Raw genomic sequence first — 18,914 nt, forward strand, 5'->3', positions numbered from 1 at the left:
TGGTTTTAAGCTGAGGGAGGGAAGATTTAGGTTGGATGTCAGGGGGAAGTTCTTTACTATGAGAGTGGTGAGGTGCTGGAACAGCTGCCCAGAGAGGCTGTGGATGCCCTGTCCCTGGAGGTGTTCAAGGCCAGGTTGGATGGGGCCCTGGGCAGCCTGGTCTGGTATTAAATGGGGAGGTCGGTGGCCCTGCCTGTGGCAGTAGGGTTGGAGATTTGTGAGCCTTGAGGTCCCTTCCAACCCTTGCCATTCTGTGACTCCTCAGTTCCACTTCTTACAAGTAATATATTAGCTTGAAGCATGTAATTTACATTTTGTCACATCCACGCTTAAGCCAATCAACATTAATCAACAAGGAAAGGTCTCAGCCCTGATATATTGTGACCTTGTGAGCTTAACATTTTGGGTAATATACCAACTTCCTGATTACAGAATGCAACCATTAAGTATTTGTTTCAAAGATTATAGCTGTCATGTATATTGAGTTGTGTTAGCCTGTTGATTTGGATGAGATGTGCCAGTGATATCCATCATAACTATTCCATGCTAAATACAACATAATACATGTAAGAATTCACATGGAGATGGATGAAGTTAGCTCATCCATTGCATTTTTATCTTACAAATAAGAGGATGATTTTAACTTCACTGATAGTTGGCGTTTCAAGGTAGGGAAGAAGTCATGGGCAATCAGAATAGTTTGAATCCCAGAGCAAAATCTTCTTATAATCAAAACTTTACTGCACTTTAAAGCCTTGGTGCCACAGTTTCCAGGTTCTAAAACTAACAGGGACACTTTATGCACTGAGTATAAATAGCAGTCCACTCAATCTGCTCATGTAGGGAATATATCTATATTCACTGCAATGACTGACATTTATATTTTATTTTCCATGGAAAAAGCAACTCATCACTTTCAAAAGTATTAAATGTTAGCTACTCCAAGATGGTAACTCATAGTCTTGTCCAGATACCAGCTTAACATTTGGAAACAAATGCTACCATCCTCACATGTCTGCGCATAGACACAACTGGGTATTCAATGAGATTCACCTCTATTTCAGAGCTCGTAATAATATATGTTAACTTTAAGCCAACTTTTTCTTTAATGCACTAAGCACACGATCTCATCAGAAGTTTGGGGAAGAAACCTTGGATATTGAGGATAAATGGCTCTAGAAATTTCCAGAGTTGAATTTCTAAGCAAAATAAGAATTAGTGTCACATCACATTCACCATTATTGTTGCTTTCCTTTTTTTCTATTAATGTGATTAAATTTTTTAATTTATGCATAGTATGACTAAGTAAGGCATGTAAGAATCTGACTACTCCACTATTCTTATCTTGCTCCCTGAAGGTAAGAAATCGTAGCATGGCCTGGCTTGAAAAGGACCACAAAGATCATCTGGCTTCAACTCCCTGCTACGTGCAGGGTCATCAACCACCAGACCAGGCTGCCCAGAGCCACATCCAGCCTGGCTTTGAATGCCTGTAGGGATGGGGCATCCACAACCTTCTAGGGCAACCCGTTCCAGTGCCTCAGCACCCTCTGTGTGAAAAACTTCCTCCTAATATCTAACCTAAACCTCCCCTGTCTCAGTTTAAGGTGCCAATCTCTTCTTCCCATTAATCTGTGATAGACACACAGAAACACATCTCCCCTATGCCAGTGGAGTCAGACTGGTCATTGGGAAGAATGTATCCACTGTGAGGGTGGTCAGACATTGGAACAGGTTTCCTAATGAGGTGGTTGATACCCTATGCTTGTTGGCATTCAAGAGCCATTTGGATAATGTCCTTACAACAGTTAACTCTTGAGCTGGTCAGGCATCTGGACTCAATAACTTTTGAAGGTCCCTTCCCACTGAAGTATTGTAGTCTATTTTAACTTGAGGTCTCCAAAATGCACTGTCCACATGGTCTAAGATCTGAGACCTCAGTGCAATTTAGACTAGAATTACTCAAGTGAGTATAGCATTGAATAATCAACACAGCATCAGCCTTGTTTTTTTTTTTATATGAAATTAAGAAAAAATTGGCTCAGTATGTAAATTCCCTGAGAAACATATTAGCTTTTTTAAATAATTTATGCAAAATTCAAGAAGGGAACAGGCTACTGTGGGTAGGAGGCAGGCATTCATATCCTTAGTCTAGACTGACACAGTAGCAACGGACTTGCTTCTGTATGTAGTAATTCAGAAATCTTACTGGAGTCTTGATATGGCTTTTGCTCCCCAAACTTTTAAGTGCTGCTATCCTAGCTATTGAGCTCCAAGTGGTACTCCTGAGCTGTGGAAGTATTGCTGCTGTCTCATCCAAGGAGCAGTCATTTGGCACCAGGTATTCAGTTTCCATAAAGACTACAGTAGAAAAGCAGCAATGGCCAGGAAGAAGTTAGCTACCCCAAGAATGGATTTCAGGATAGGCATTCACAAAGCAGAACACAAGCACTAGCAAATCAACACTAGCATTAGCATTCCTTTCAAAAAAAGGAAAAAAAGTCACATTTGCATGAGAACAGATTCTCCCTCTATACATAAGTCCCTGAATGAAAGCATTATTAGTCTAATGAATGTAATAAAATCATCCAAAAAAGAAAAAAAGGAGGAAAAGTTCCAAAACTATACTTTCGTTTTCTGTCTGTTTTTACTAATCACTTCCTACAGTGTTTTTTGGCAATGTTTCCAGTGATACTCCAACTAAACAATATTTTAGTCTGTGCTTTTGGGAGAATTGCCTATAGAAAGTTTACTCTTAAGCTGTAATATTTACCCTCTTCTAATTCTTGTTCAAGCATAAATCCAGCTTAAATCTGGTTCTGATTTAAAAATATGCCCATCAGCCCTACAACATGCACAGAATTGTTTACTATTCACGGCTTCAGACAAAAGAAAGCAGTTTATAATAACCTTTGAATTTCCTTGGCTTGCAGTTTGCTGTCACCACATACTTTATTTATGGTAGGCCTGAAATAAATACTGCAGGATCAGCCATCTTTTGGTGCTGCACAAGAAAAGGAAAGCTATTAAATATTTACCATAAATCTCTCATAGCTTTGCAACCGATACTTCCCATTTCACTACTAAAAAGCATTATTTAGCTCTTGATTTGCCAGCAAAAGGCAGTCAATTGTGGCTGCCTGAATGCAAATTGTGCTTGCCCTGGAAGGGGGGGAGGGAATGTTGTGTCAATGCATACCAGTCTGCACCTTTTCCCTGCTCCTCTGCAGGGACTCATAGTGACACTAAAGCAGGCATCTTAGAGCGTCACAGGAATGCCTATGCCAGCAGAATGAGGCATGCTCATGTTACAGCATTTTCCAAAACTAAGTCAGTACATTTGGTGAATCCTCTCCAAGGAGGCTGATCAGATTCCTTGAGTTAAGATCAAATGAATACTGTGATACTCCAGTGAAACGTGTTGACAAATAATACCGTACTCATGAATTGTATTTGATGTGAATTTTGAAAAGAAACCCATTTGTATCAATTAAAAATAAATTTTGCATGCATTTCATTTTTTACCTGTGAACTGAATGCAGCAGAACAATAAGCAGATGGCCCAGTTTCTGTGGGACAGCCAGCCAGTTGAAGATGAACTTTGACTGGCCTGGGACTAAGATGCCTGAGGGCAGCTGTACAGCTCAAGTGACCGATCAGAAACAGATACTGTAAGATGACTGAGAACTAATCTCCAGTAAGGCACAAAAAAGATTAGAAGCAGTTTCTTTTTCCACAGCAGTTCATTAAAGAGTATGATCACAGCCTTCCACAGCATTGTCCAGCAGCACAGGAAGTGCATAGCAGGTTCTGGAGATCTAAGCAGCCAGAAATTGACAGTGAGCATTTGGAAAAAGCAGTATGTGACTGGAAGGCTGAACTCTGACTGCCTGATCAAACCTCTGGCACAGCTGTCAAGATCTCTATCCAAGGAATTCCATGATACTGACAAAGTTTTGTGAAGGTTCAGTGAAATCATAGCCTAGATAAGGTGATAAGAGGCAAATTTAACAGCAAGTTTGGGGAAGTGAGTGATCAGAAAACACTTGACACCTACCGCTTCCTTAATTCATAATGAGATACCTGCATGACAAACGCAGGCCAGCACTCCACACAAAACACTCACTGAAAAGCTATGGTAGTGTACATTGAGCAGGGCAAATTGATGGTACTTGAAGAAAAACTAAGTTTGTATAGCCAGAGAAGTGAAGACTCTTTGTTTAGAGTAGGACAGGACAAACAAGCATTCTTAATTCTTCCCTTCTGCTACATTTGATGTCTTGCAATTTGATATCCTGCACAAGTGCTGACACAATGCAAGTTTTTCTTGATAACCAAACAAAAACCACCAGTTCTTCACCCTGAAAAAGAAACTCCAAGGGGAATTTAAGTGTGATCATATAAGTGAGTAGCAGCAAACATTATCTGAACTGTCAGGTTATAAAAAATACTCATGAAACCTTCATGGTCAGGATCAATAAAAGGAAAGGCCATTGCTCTTGAGAGCCCGTAGCCATTAGATAAATAAAAAGCTTTTGGTCTCAGAATGCTTATGTCTAGATTTCATGTTCCATTGTTTTTCCCCTTGGCATTATAGACTAAACAAGCAAGTTCACTTTGATTCTAGAGCTGCAACAACAAAAATCAAGCCACAGGTCCTCTGGTAAGGAATTCAGGATCTTGAAATGATTTTTTTTTAGAGCCATGTGACTACTAGACATTAATGTCCAAGATCATCGAAATTTATGGCTTCAGTTTTCCTATCACTACAGCCAATTTCTAATGCACATATATGCCTTTTTAATTTGAAAGTATTCTATGTTTTCAGACTTTAATGTGTGTCAGATAATCGAGTGTCCCCTCTGAACAATCTGCACAGAAAGTAGATTTTTTTGTCCACTCCATCGCTAGTGACTGACCCAATATTTTGTTAACTGGTCTTTCTTTCGCCAATGCAATATTTTGTGAAATTGTTTTTATTGAGAGACCTTATCTACAGGTGAAACATAAGAATCCAATAGGAAAGCAAACAGAAGATCTACAATAAATTATCAGAAAGGATCTTCTTCAACCTGTACGTAACTCAAAACAATTTAGATCATTTTTCAAAAGATGCCATATGAATCTCCTTATCACTACTATTCATTAAATTAGACCAAAAATGCTGGAGTGGGTCACAGAATGAGAATTCAATTGCAAGCATCCAGGATAATATCCTATCTTTTTAAAATACTGTAAGGTCTCGGTAACTTCAAAAGACCACTTAACAGACTTCTATCACATTTCTGTGAGAAAGTCTCCCTGTACTGTGTTCAAATGTTTTCCTTTCCTGCACTGAAGCTATACCTTTTTTTTACCCTATCAAGTGTAATCTCAGAGGTGCCAAGCCATTAATAAAAATTCTCACTCTGGGAATGTCAGATTAAATCTATGTGATCAGAACACTTAAGATAGTTGTTTCTGGAACAGTCATTCATATATTAACCAAAATTGTGTGTGTGTTCACACGGGAATAAGTAAAAGAAACATCACTGTTGGACTTTAGGAGCCTCAATGAATAAGAATTATACCTGTATTCAGTGGGCTAAATGCAACACAGATTCATACAGCATATAAGCCATTGTGATATCTATAAAAATCCATGCTACTTGCTACAAGAATCACCACAGATTTTATCTGTCCACTTCATATCTATACGCTGGACACTTCAAATGAATCTAACAGGTAAAGATGAAACACATAGCCCTTAGTGATGGGTTTCATAGGAAACCCTTGGGAACGTAAAGATTTTAACTTATATAAACATACTTCTGAAGAGTGAGGCTCAGGTTGTAACTTGCTGACTTGATCTTGTTCTGAGCCTCTAAGTGAGTCATGCTGTCAGTATTGACTCCATCAATGGCCACCACAAGGTCCCCTTGATTCATCTGTGACTGTGCTGCCTTGCTGCCAGGAGTGATCTGTATGGGAAAGGAAAAGAAAAAAGTCTTAAGTCATTCTGTGCGTAGATTACTTCTACAGAACCTGTCCAGAATTGGAACACAATTTTCCTTAACTATTGCTGTATTTGTTAGCGCACAGGTAGAACAACAAAACTTATGGAAATTAAACAGATACACTTAACTCATATTTCTGCAAAGGTCAAAGGTAATGCCTACTTGTCATTATTTCCATTTTAAGGGGATAATCATAATTCATTTTGGGGTGGTATGTAGAGACATTACTCAGAACTGGAAAACTAAGAAGCCACCATCCGTTGCATGACTTCATTGTATTTTTCCTCCTAAAAGTCATTTTTCCCAAACTTATTCATTACGCTGTTCTGACAGAAAACTAATGTGTGTGAGGGACCTTGGACAAGTTTTGTTGCTCTATAGTGAGCTTTATAGAAAATTATTCTGCTTAACTTTAACCCACATAAAACTACAGCTCCCTTACTGATACACCACTAGTTATCCAAGAGAACCTCCACCAGCCTGTTGCACCTGACAATCCAAAAATAAAAGACAAATGCTTTTAGAAATAAGAAGCTAGAATACTCCAACTACAAATCCAACTACTGCAACAACAGTTCAGAAATTATGGGTCCTCACTATGTAATAACACTGTGTTAGCTCCAGATGCCCAGTGGAATGCAGCTTCTTCAAGCAAGCAGTATTCTCACCTATATTTAACATAGCCCTCTCAGGTGCATCTGGGTGGCATCAATACACTACAGTTATAACAATTAGAAAGATCAACACAGTGGAATGGTGACATAAGAGGTGTAATGACAAAGGAACTAGCACAATAGAAAGGTGTAACAAAGGAAAAGTGCTCACCCATATCCAAAGATCTAGGCTCACAAGAGTAACTTTACAAGGGAGGGATCTCCAGTCAGAGATCCTTCCCCAGTGGCAGTCAGCCCTTAAATGAGGTCTAAGAGAGGTGCAGCCAGGCTCCACCCCTTCTGGTCACACAGCTGAATTGCCTTCACCTGTGCTCCATGGCTGACCAGGTCCTTTCCCCAGGTGATCAATCAGTGCTTCAGCCCTTGACTCAACAGTTGCCATCCAACAGCCATCTATGAAATTTCACTCCATTATTGAACTCCAACTAGAGAAGAGCCTTCAGATACCTTCAGCCACCTTTCAATGAGCACATAGGATTTTTTCCTTTGTTCTCTGCACTCAGTATTTATAAGGTACAGATATAAGCTACAGATCTTTGCAAATGCTTTTAAGATACCCACTTCATTAATCTCCTCACTGAAAAAGAAATCACCACCACCACCACACCGAGGATAATACCAAGGAAACCACATCTGCAGTTGTCAACTCTTGTTCCTTCAGTATAGTAAGCATAAACCATGTCTGACTGCAAGGTGAAATTCCTATGTGCAACATTCCTATGTCCCTTTTCCAGGGTGAAACACACTGACTTATCTCAGTTTCTGATTCTTACTTCTTCCAGTTCACAATTTAGATGTTATAAAATATAAATAAACATACAGTAGTTAACTATAACTGACATAGATTAGAGACTAATTTTGAGGGAAGAGATAATCATACTGGTTTCACTTACTCTAGTGGGATATTTTCTGCCAAACATGTTTTTGGAAAACACTACCAAAATGATGTATTAATTAGAAAAGCCTATAAAACAAAAATTCCTGGGCAAATTTGAATTTTAACTATAGCCATTGCAAGAGCCTGCCTGAGGCTCAGAGCTACACAAGAGTTACAGAAATTATGTGAACATCACAATCATGGGTTATAAACCAGGGTTCCTTTATTTTAAAATGAAAGGAAAGGAATTCGTAGCCACATCTTCATCTAAGTTTAACAGTAGTAACCAACTGTGCTGGGTTCATTCATACAGTTCTACTGTTCTTGCTCCTATCTCACGAGCCAGCACAGCATTGATGTCACCCTCTAAAATTCAGTTTGTTCCAGTTTCATAGGCAGATGTGATAATCTATGCAAGACTACCAAGTTCAATATATTCAAAATATATTCAAAATCCAGTTCAATATATCATTCAGAATCATACCAGGAGATAATCACTACTTCCCCCATTCTTCCCATTGGCTAAGAAAGATGCCATGTAGATTACTTGTTTCCCTGTAGCTTTACACAGGAGAAACTGTTAAACTCTAAAAGTCTAATCTGCATGAAATATCCATATCCAAATACACAATTATTACTATTTTAGCTAGAAGGTAACAGACTACTCTGGGAAACTTCCAAGTGAATCCAGAGTGAGCAGTTACAGAGGACACTGAGAACCTTCAGGAATCACTGGGGACAAAATACCAGCATACACACAGAGATAAAGGAGAGCCAGATCTAAAGTGCTAAAGCACTTTCAAGACTATCGTGTTCCCATTTTTAAAGATCCAACAGAAAGGAATGGAATGCGAAGTGTTTATCTATTGGCATGCTTCTTAATCTGAAAATTCAGCTCTGATCAACCATTTATTTATTAAGTGGTTGCAGACAGATCAATGTTTTTGTGAAATCTTCAGGACTTATTTTCTATTTAAAATGTTCTTTTAAAATATTTTTGAAATGAACCATTAATGTTAATTAAACCTCAGGATTAGAGCAAAAATCCAGATCTATTTGTCCATACCATAAATTCTAGTTTACTGTCATCCCTGATTTTCCTCTAATAGAGCATTACAAAAGTAATACTGAATATATAAATACTGTCTAGTTAAAATACAGTTTTCATTTTGTCCACTAATGCTTTTGTCTTGAAATGTAAATAGGTAAAACCCAGACAGAGCTATTTCAGAAAACGTTTGTAACAGTCTTAACTCATTTGCTCTAGATTATGGCACAGCTTCAGCTGCCTGGTTTTGCAAGGGTCACACAGTATTTGCCCCAGACTCAAGGTATAACTGTAGTATTTGTCAGTTGATTAGAAGAAAGTAAAATAATAATTAAAAAAAAAAGAAACCAGGATACCACTGACAGTGAGACCTAATTTTAATTGCGTATCTTTAGCACTCCAAGCTCAAGAACAGGCTGCAAGTTGGGAAGTAAAGTGTATTTCTCCTCTCTCAGAAAAGCACAAAAATGCTCAAACTCTCAGAAGTTTCCAACAAGATAGGCATCTGACTTCCAGTATACCCAGCTTAAAACCTTTGGGCAGACTAGTGGTATCACATTGTAAGGAGAGCTGTATACTGGGTAGATATATAGCACAACAGTGACAGCTGTGCCCAAAAAGATAAGTCTGCACTGGGTTCAGAGTAAGGACCACCTAGCAGGAGCTCTGGGAGCTGGAATACAAAGTGCAGCTGCTGCACCACATTGAGAACAAGATGTGCTCCCTTGCAATGCTACTCAGCTCCACTCCAAAATGGGAGAGACGGGATCAGGCAGCATTTCAATGGCTGAGTGTTAAAATCCTATCAACAATGCTTGTATAAACAGATAGATGGACATAGCTTCCCTACCACAAGGAATTCCTAATTTACTGACAGACGAAAATACATACAGAGCCCTACACAAGTGAGAAGGTGCTAATACAGCAGCTTGCAGCATTAGTCAGGACCTCTTCTTTTCCTAGGACTTCAGTTATGCCTGCCCTCTTCCTGACCCCAGCCCTCAAATCAACACGTTACACCTTCCCATTCTTATTTAAGAAAATGTCTCAACAGCACTAGAAATATGCTAAAGCACTGGAAATGAACACCCCTCCTCACCTCTGGATATGTACGGAAGAAGAAAATAAGAGGAAATGTTCAATTCCACAGTTCAGCTGAAATTCAGAGGCAGGACATAAGCTATCATTTACAGTGACTGTAGCACATACTTTTACAAGCAAAGGAATGGACAGACACTAAGAATCACTAGAAAATAAAGTCTGCAGAAAGCAGCATTTAAAGTCTCCCTCTTTTTACCACTGTTTTATATAGATGTTTCCAGCAAACCTTCACAGGCTTTTTAAGCACTGAAGCTCACAGTGCCTGAGAGTGGCAGGAGAACCACCTCATTCCACATATAAAAGCATGACTCATTGGAAAAAGGAAAAATTGAAATCTCAGTGTGGGGCAGTTAACAGTGAAGTGATGAATATCCAAATGAATCCAATTAGTTATCGCCAGACCGTACATATCAGTTCCTCTTTCACCTACACTGTGAAAAAGTCAATTGAGGTATTTTATGTTTTGTTTCTTAAATGAGTACGTTTCCATCCTTATCCCTATAATAAGTACAATAACAAGTCCTAAGGAGAAAAAAAAATCAATGGTTTTCTTACAAAGCAGAAAACAATTCTGGACAAGAAATGACAGCAAAGAAGTAAAATTCACTGAAGTGAATTTCCATCTGATGAATTACAATTTCACCTTACACATTGTCAGAAGGCATGAGACAGGAACAAAGACGTGGTCTAGGTAACTCATCCCATACAGTAAGCATCCCACTATCTTTGATGATTGCTTGGGGCTGTTCAGCCTAGAGAAGAGAAGGCTCTGAGGTGACCTGATAGTGTCCTTTCAATATCTAAAGTGGAGCTACAAGAAAGGAGGAGACAGACTCTTTAGCAGGGCCTATTGTGATAGAACAAGGGGAAATGGTATCAAGCTTAAAGAGGGTAGGTTTGTTATAGATATAAGGAAAAACTTTTACAGTGAGGGTGGTTAGGCACTGAAACAGGTTGTCTAGAGATGCAGATGCTCCATCCCTGGAGACTTTCAAGGCAAGGCTGGATAAGGCCCTGAACAACCTGATCTATTTGTGATGTCCCTGTTCATTGCAGAGGAGTTGGACTAGATGGCCCTCAGAAGTCACTTCCAATTCTAAGGATACTATGACCTGGCCCTGGGCTCCTTCCTAGCTGTAGATGTCCCTGTTCACTGCAGGGAAGCTGGACTAGATGGAATCATAGGTTCACCAAGGTTGGAAAAGACCTTTAAGATTATCCAGTCAAACTGTCCACCTATCAGCAATGTTTCTCAGTAAACCATGTCCCTCAGTACAACATCTAAACATTTCTTAGTGTCAGTGACACTACCACCTCTCCTCTGGGCATCCCATTCTAGCACCTAAGCATGCTCTCTCAGAGAAGCAGCATTTCCTAACATCCAACCTGAATATCCCAGGTGCAACTTGAGGCCATTCCCTCTAGTTCTATTGCTAGTAATGCAAGAGAAGAGGTCAACTCCCATCTCACTACAACCTCCTTTCAGGTCGTTGTAGAGAGTGATAAGATCACCCCTGAGCCTCCTCCTTTCCCAGCTGAAGAATCCCAGCTCCCTCAGCTGCTCACCATAAGTGCTCCAGATCCCTCACCAGCTTCACTGCCCTTCTCTGACCAAGCTCCGAGGACTCAATCTCTTTCTTGTAGTGAGGGGTCCAGAACTCAACACAGTACTCAAGGTGTGGCCTCACCAGGGCTGAGCAGAGGGATGATCACTTCTCTATTCCTGCTGGCAACACTATTGCTCATACAAGCCAGGATGCCATCGGCCTTCTTGACTACCTGGACACACTGCTGGCTCATGTCCAGATCAGCCAGTCCCCCAAGTCCATTTCCTCCACACAGTCTTTCAGCCACTCTATCCCAAGCCTGTAGTGTTGCCTGGGGTTGTTGTGGTCCAGTGCAGGAGCTGGCACTTAGTCTTGCTGAACTTCATCTCACAGGCCCCAGCCCAGAGACCCAGTCTGTCCAAATCGCTCTGTAGGGCCTTCCTATCCCCAGGCAGACTGACACTTTCTGCCAACTTAGTGTCATCTGCAAATTTATTGAGGGTGCACTCAATGCCCTCATCCAGATAATCAATAAAGATATTGAACAAGACAGATCTCAGTACTGATGCCTGGGTAACACCACTTGTGACCAATCACTAACTGGATTTAACTCCATTCACCGCCACTCTTTTGGCTCAGTCATCCAACCAGTTCTTTACCCAGCAAAGAGTGTATCTGTGCAAGCCATGGGCTGCCAGCTTCTCCAGAAGGATGGTGTGGGAGACAGTGTCAAAAGTTTTGCTGAAGTCTAGATGACCTTTAAAGGTCCCTTCCTACTCTAAGGATTCTATGATTCTGTGATATTGTGAATCAAGCCTAGAGAAAATGTCCTTTTTGCAGCTACCGTCTTCCCAAATAAAATGTCTTACTGCTTTCCAATATACTACGAGGCTTTTTAATAAAAGAAGGGTTTTTTTAATTTGTTTTTAATAGGAGAGCAAAACCCACCTTAAATGAATGCTCAGGGGATCTGCAAAACATTCCATTGACATCTAGAAGGGTTTCTATTTATATTAAGTAAAGCTGAGCTGGCACGCTGCAGAGGCACACTCAAGTGGCCTCTCAGGCTAATGTTTCATCTCTAGTTAGGAGGGAAGGTTACAATACATGTGAGAACACTCAAAATAGCTTTAATCTACCTCTCTTGAATATAAGGAGCCACTGTATCAGAAGCACAAAAATTTTGTGGGACATCCAGTCAAATGCAGTTCAGAACACTATGGTCAAATCTGTACTGCAGCAGCAGAACTGCTATTAGAACTAGAGCCATCCAGTTTACCTCAGCCTTGGGGCATACCACAAGCATAGTGGAATGACACCTCCATAATCAACACTAAATATTTTCTTCCTGCTTAATACTACCACAAGGCTCCTCTAAGACCAAGAAAATACTCTTCTTATCAAGATAAATAGACCCAGGTGGTAAAATAAACCCAATGTAGAAGATTTTCAACTGGGAAGTAAAAGGAAAGTGATAGGCATTTTTTATGAGAAGAAAGCTTTGGGGGGGAGGGTATTTTGAGTGTAAAGACCTCTGTCCTCGGCTAGAACGAATTCCAGCCTTCACTCCTCTGTCCCAGCTTTACCTTTTCTGGTTGAAATGTTCTCTGTCTTTTGTTTAAATAAATAAATGGAAATGTTTTGGAGCTGAGTCTGTAAGAAGAATGACCAGTCTATGTACACCAAGTCTATGAATAATAATCAAATGTGGATGTAGCTTTTTAAAGGATGCGTTGGCATAGCCAGAAGACTACACAACTCTCTAAATCTTGTACGGTATTAGCATTAGTAATCTCTACTCTCCTACACTTCATTAAAAAACAGCTGTTGTACCCATTCAGTTTACCTTCATCATCATATATTGTGCCTTGATAGTGGTGCTACTGAGTTCTTTTTTGATACCAGAGTTTAATATCCTTAACGCAAATTACATTTGAGAACATAGCTGAAGTACTGATGCTTCACCTTCTGGAGATTTCCACAGGACAACTCCCTGCAGCCAAGTTACACTAAGCTTTTGAGTGCTTGCAGGATCACAAATGCCAGTATTTCTTTCCCCCAAATGCCTCTTTTTCCCCTCTCTCTCTTTTTTTTTTTTCAATTCAAATTCATTTTAGGGCAATTTTATAAGGTAAATGCTTATGAAGACAAATCTTACTTATCAATACACCCTTCAGATTTTTACTGCTTTCATCTTATTTCAATCTACATTCTGCATTTGGATCTCCTGATAGAAGTAATTTGTCTCTTCTACCCCTACAAGCATCAGCAAGAAACTGAAGGTTGTTTGTCTTTTCCCATTGGCCACTATGCTAAGATTTTCTTTTTAAGTTCATTCTGCTTAAGGCCTTTCACTGTATATAACCAAGACTATAATTTTGAAGGAGTTTTGATCTGCTCAACAGCAGTAAGGCCTCACTGAAAGGGCATCTGAGACAATACCGTGTGCATTCATTTGACATTTAGAGGCCTGCAGCCACTTCTGATATTAAACAGCTCAAAATAAAATAGCTTTTACTCTGAGCACATCCTGAGGCTGAAGCACAGTGTTTTAATCTGTAAGTGACTCTTCTGCTCCTGCGTGTTTCTAACTTAGGGTGCTTTGATGCAGGTTTACAGTTAACTGTTCTTTCTAAATGTATATTTATTGAGTTCATTTTGTTTCTGCCTGCCAGGCGAAGAATTCCTCCTCTGATCAATTAAGTACTAAAAGCAATTTGACATAGCAAATAGCAGTCCTGTCCCTAAATGAAAAACACGTAGCATTCAACTTCACGCTTTGCCTGCAGATACTGTAAGAGCAAAGAAAGGCACAAGAGAAGATGAAATGTAGCACATGTTCACAGGACAGACATTGAATCAGAACTAAATTTTTCATCAACTACAGTATGTCACTATTTTGTCTTCAAGGTTTTAGAGGCTGTTCAGTGTGAGCCTCTTCCAACTGAATTGCCCAGCCCTATCAGAATCAGCTACCTATCAAACAGTATTCTTATCTTCAAGAGTATTTTGCACCTGTGGCATTCATCTCTGTGAGAGAAACAAAAGCATAAGTTTCAGAAATCCAGAACGAAAGCAACTTAAATTTTCAAGTGAAAAATAAAAAAACTAAGAACTGTACATAAGTTTCCCCCAAGGAAGTACAATGCAGATTTCTTTTACCATATGCTGTGCCACATTTAGTGGCCAACAACATCCTGCCAGGTATCACAGCAGAGTCCTTGGAAAATAATGGAGATTTCAGGAAGAAAAAGTTCTAAAGACTAAGGATGTTTATTTTACCCAACAAAATTTAATAGCTTAAGCTTTGCTCTAGCTTTCAATCAAGTAAAGATGCCAAAGATGTATTAATGCACTAGCACTGCCCGCAGCTAAAGACTATTTCAAATTCAAAATAAAAATAAATTAGTAAGAGTATAATTTATTGAGAAAGAAACAGCACTTTATGTTTAACCAGAATTGCAACAAGGGTAGATTCAGTGACCATAAAAGATCACTTGTTTTCTCTTCTCCTCTAGTCATGATCAAGCTTATAATGAAACAGGCCAAGTAAGATCTGAAAGAGTGGCTTCTATATAATATAGGGTTCACAAGCTTGTTTCAATTCTGGCCTGAAAGAAATTATGTCAGCCAGACGTGCTATACAAAGTTTAACCTGGTCTTCCTTCCCCACTAAGTACTTCTTTGCCAGCTCCCTTTCTTACTTTCATTTTTTCCTAGAAATTTTTCTTAGAAAAATTTTAGAAAGCATACATAGAAGAAAAATACATGCTAAAATGGTACATAAAATCTTCCTTAAACTAACATCAATATTGTTTCTAAGCCAGTACACCCTAAAAAGTACAATTAAAACTAAAGTAAGAAAATGCAACGTCAAGAGGAGTGCAAAGTTTTAACAGGAATGTCTCAAATTTGAGAAGCCAAAAGCTGAGAAAGAAGCAGAATATTTAGAAAGATCTTTAAGAAATTAATGATCTTAACTAATTAATACTAGCTCGCCTGTGATGAATGGCTCTTCATCTAAACTGATCTGGATTTGAGGATTCAAACACTGCTACTCACCTTCATCACTGTCTTCTATTTTTATGCCAAAGTTTTGGGCTCAAATATGACTCAAAAATTCCCAAACATTGCAAGGAAAGATATTCTAGGGATATTTCCATCCCAGATAGAAGTAGGAAAATATGATCTCATGATTCCTAATTCAGCAGAGTGCACAGTTCAAGCAGACTCAATTATCTTTGGATAAGTGACTGGGTTTTTAATTTGCAGACGGATTTTTTTGTTTAAACTCCCAGTCTCTCGGGGGTTCTCAAAAATAGTAAAGCATTTTTACTTCACCATACCTTTCAGCAGCACATTCACTATATATGTATATATATATTTTTAAATGTAACTACTTTCACAACAAGGAAAACAGAAATTTTGACTTTTACTTTTTGCTATGACAATTAAGAAATTTTGACTCCTTTCCAGCAATAATATCATTATATCAGCTATTTCTCAGCATTCATCTAGCAATCTTTTAGGAGCCTAGAGAATCACTGTCTTGTAAATAAGCTATTCTAGATCATTGTTTCACCCCATTCTTTCTGGGTATTGTGCTCCTTCCCCATCTTATCTCATCTAGGTGTGGTATTCACCATTTATCAGTATAAGCAGCAACAAGTTAAGGCTGGCTTAAGCCTTACATTTTAACGGGATGCTCCAGGCAGAGCCTTGAAACATGCGCTCAACATATGCTTCTCAGCTCTTACTCTTTAATACGTTTCTACTCTTTCATGTAATTAATCATACTTGGAAGGAAACTAATAGCAAATGACAAAGATGTCTTCAAGTTTCGTTGTATGATCAGCAGTATAGAAGTTTAAGACAGATGTTTGAAAATGGATTAGGTGTCTATCTAATAAATGTTCTTAAGTAATGAAGTTTAGATGCATAAGTTACATGAAAATCGTATTTATTCTTCTGGGTATAGTTAGCTAAGCTTTATGTAGATTAATATGCATCTATTCTTTAGTTTAAAATGCGCATTTGTGCTTTATTCACAGCATAATTGATTCAGGCTCACTATGGATCATGAATCTTGTACATTAAAGTTGTTCTGCAGGTGTTTCACTTCCATGTCAAAGCTACTTTTCTTTTTTCCTCCATTCCTTTCTTGGAAACTCCAGACATTTTTCTCAGTAGCACTAGAATCAGAGGTTGTAAGGATATACCTACATACTGCATACCTAGTCACAGTAAGTTTCACAATTCAGCATGCCCAAATTGAGAGTTTTCCTCTCCTGGTCCAGGGTAAATACACAAATTAAGATTATTTATTTGCATATGCTGTGCTGGAATAGACGTTCACAGGGCATCTCTATTTACGTACATGGAAGGAATGCATTCAAGTAAAGAATTTGAGTTAGCAATGCTTTCATTGGCCACATTAGACACTAACTTCTGCAGTAGAACATGTTATAATCTATTGCTGTTGCTTCCCCAAAACTGAAGTTTTCATTTGCCCAAGAAAGTCTGAGAAAGTTTGAAGTGGCCTGCCTATGACCAATTTGTCTTTTCCTCCATCTAGCACAAAATGCATTACTAAACAATGAGTTCTGTAGATGAAAATATATATTCACAGCGGTTACTTTAATAGGGATTCCTTCTGCTAACAGTCTGTTACCAGTGAAGAATGAAAGGAACACATGAAAAAAATGTAACCCTCCACTTTGATCTCAAATGAAGACCTAGCTAAACTGCAGGATATGAGCTTCATCATTTTCTGATTTGTCAGAAAACAAACAAACAAACCTCAAGTGTTGTTTTGGATTGCAGTAAATGTCTGAAGTAAAAATGCCCCTTAAGAAGACAAAAAGACTGATGTATTCCCTAATTTCAACATGCAAATCTCAGGTCCATCCAGATCTCAGCTCTTCTCCAGGCAGTAATAGTCACAGTAAAGTTTTGCAGAGCTATGCACCACCTATGCATGTACAAGATCTACAGGTATTTCTGTTTTAATATGTTGTCAGACTGTTTTTGGCCAAGATTCTCCAAGGCCTCACAAATCGGGAGATTACTTTATGAATGACTGACACGTATCCTTCCTGGTCTTCTTCAATATTTTGTTTGCTTTTAATGCTACTCTGGCAGTATCACACTCACTAGCATTGCTCAGTCTCATGAACCATGTTTGCAGATAAATTATTTACTAGCAGTCAGCAATGGAGCTTTGTGGTGTTCCACATCAAGAACACGTCAAGTGAATGGTAGCAGAAAACATCTCTCAGAGTGAATACGTGTCTATTTAACAATAGGAGGCTTTTACTTCAAATATGAAGAAGCAGAAATAAATGAAAAAATAAGATCACTTGGATGGTTATTGGGCAGCTGAGGAAATTTCTGTGGCAGACAGGTGCCGAAAGGAAGTGTTTTAATCATCTCTATCCCAGGATAGGTTTTCTGTTTATAGAATTATAAAACTTCTTTTTGAAGAGACCGCAAAATTACGTAAATACGTGAGTAATGCATGTATCTTACATGTAACAGCCTAATGAAGTCTGAAGATCCACCCAAACGTTTACTAGGCATTTTTTAAATAGCACCACAGAGAACAACCTGGTTCTCTCAACTGATGACAGGCATTTTCTTGATTGGCCTTCCCCTTCACTTACTTGTATCACTTCCAAGACTAAAAGAAGTGCCCTCTACCTTCTGCGTCCATTTTGCATCTCCTACACAACTCCAGATAACACCAATGAGTCTTTCAGGTCATTCCAAGTCCAGGAGATGTACAAGTAAAATTCATTGAAATTTGAGCAAGCAGCATGAGCCTCTTATGCTATAACTCGAAAATAACAATCCATGTTTTATGAAAATGCTATTCTTTTAGAGATATCTAAAGTGAGAACTAGAAAGAGGACTCATTAACCCATCTTTAGCCTTCTCTCACTTTTGGCAATAAAATCATACCAATAAAATTTTATGAAAAAATGGAAGAGACTCCCAAGACTGCTTTGAGAAATATTAAGCATATGTGATAGTTGATAATGAAACTATCTACTGCACAGAGAAGATACAAATACAATCTTTTATTAATCTATCAGTCTTTGCCAATAAAGATGCACCAATTTAAGGAAATTCTGCTTTTAAACAGTGAGACACTGACTGCATTCTTCCACACACGTACAATACCTAGTGTAACGGGATCCAAACCACTCTGGCCCTGTACCTCAGGGTAATAAAGTACTATTAACAAGCAATAAACATTTGAAAGTTAAAAAAAAATAGCATTAAGCACTACTTTAGGCAAATTATACAGAAGACAATTACAAAGAAGCCAACCAGGTATTAAAACAAGTTCTTGATAAAATACAATGGAAAATGGAAAAATCAAAACATAGGGGGGAAAAAAAATACATGTCTCAGAAAACATCAGTCTTGATTCCCTACTTGCAAAAACTATCATTGCTTTTCTAATTCCACTGCTCTGTGAGAATATCACAAATAGAACTCACATGAAATTATCAATTTCATGCATAATTCCAGCATCTGTTGCAGCCCCTGTGAAGAGATTTGCAATGAGTGCCTAAGTTCTACAGACAATTGGGTATTGGTTAAGACTCAGGGGGTCACTTTTTTTTTTAAAGCACACTCAGCCCTGTAAGAATGTGCAACATGATA

At 38.7% G+C, this 18,914-nt stretch overlaps 1 protein-coding gene across 14 annotated transcripts in view; it reads right to left on the reverse strand.

Moving 5' to 3' along the window:
- LDB3 (LIM domain binding 3) overlaps positions 1 to 18,914 on the reverse strand; it is a 119,870-nt gene that overhangs the window by 79,960 nt on the left and 20,996 nt on the right. For all 14 annotated transcript variants that reach the window (XM_019617461.2, XM_019617460.2, XM_019617462.2 and 11 more), the window contains exon 3: positions 5,809 to 5,960. In XM_019617461.2, the coding sequence (XP_019473006.1) occupies positions 5,809 to 5,960 (152 nt within the window). The remainder of the gene's footprint in view (positions 1 to 5,808; positions 5,961 to 18,914) is intronic.

This window comes from Meleagris gallopavo, chromosome 8, assembly GCF_000146605.3.
Source record: "Meleagris gallopavo isolate NT-WF06-2002-E0010 breed Aviagen turkey brand Nicholas breeding stock chromosome 8, Turkey_5.1, whole genome shotgun sequence".
In the NCBI taxonomy this organism is placed as follows: domain Eukaryota; kingdom Metazoa; phylum Chordata; class Aves; order Galliformes; family Phasianidae; genus Meleagris; species Meleagris gallopavo.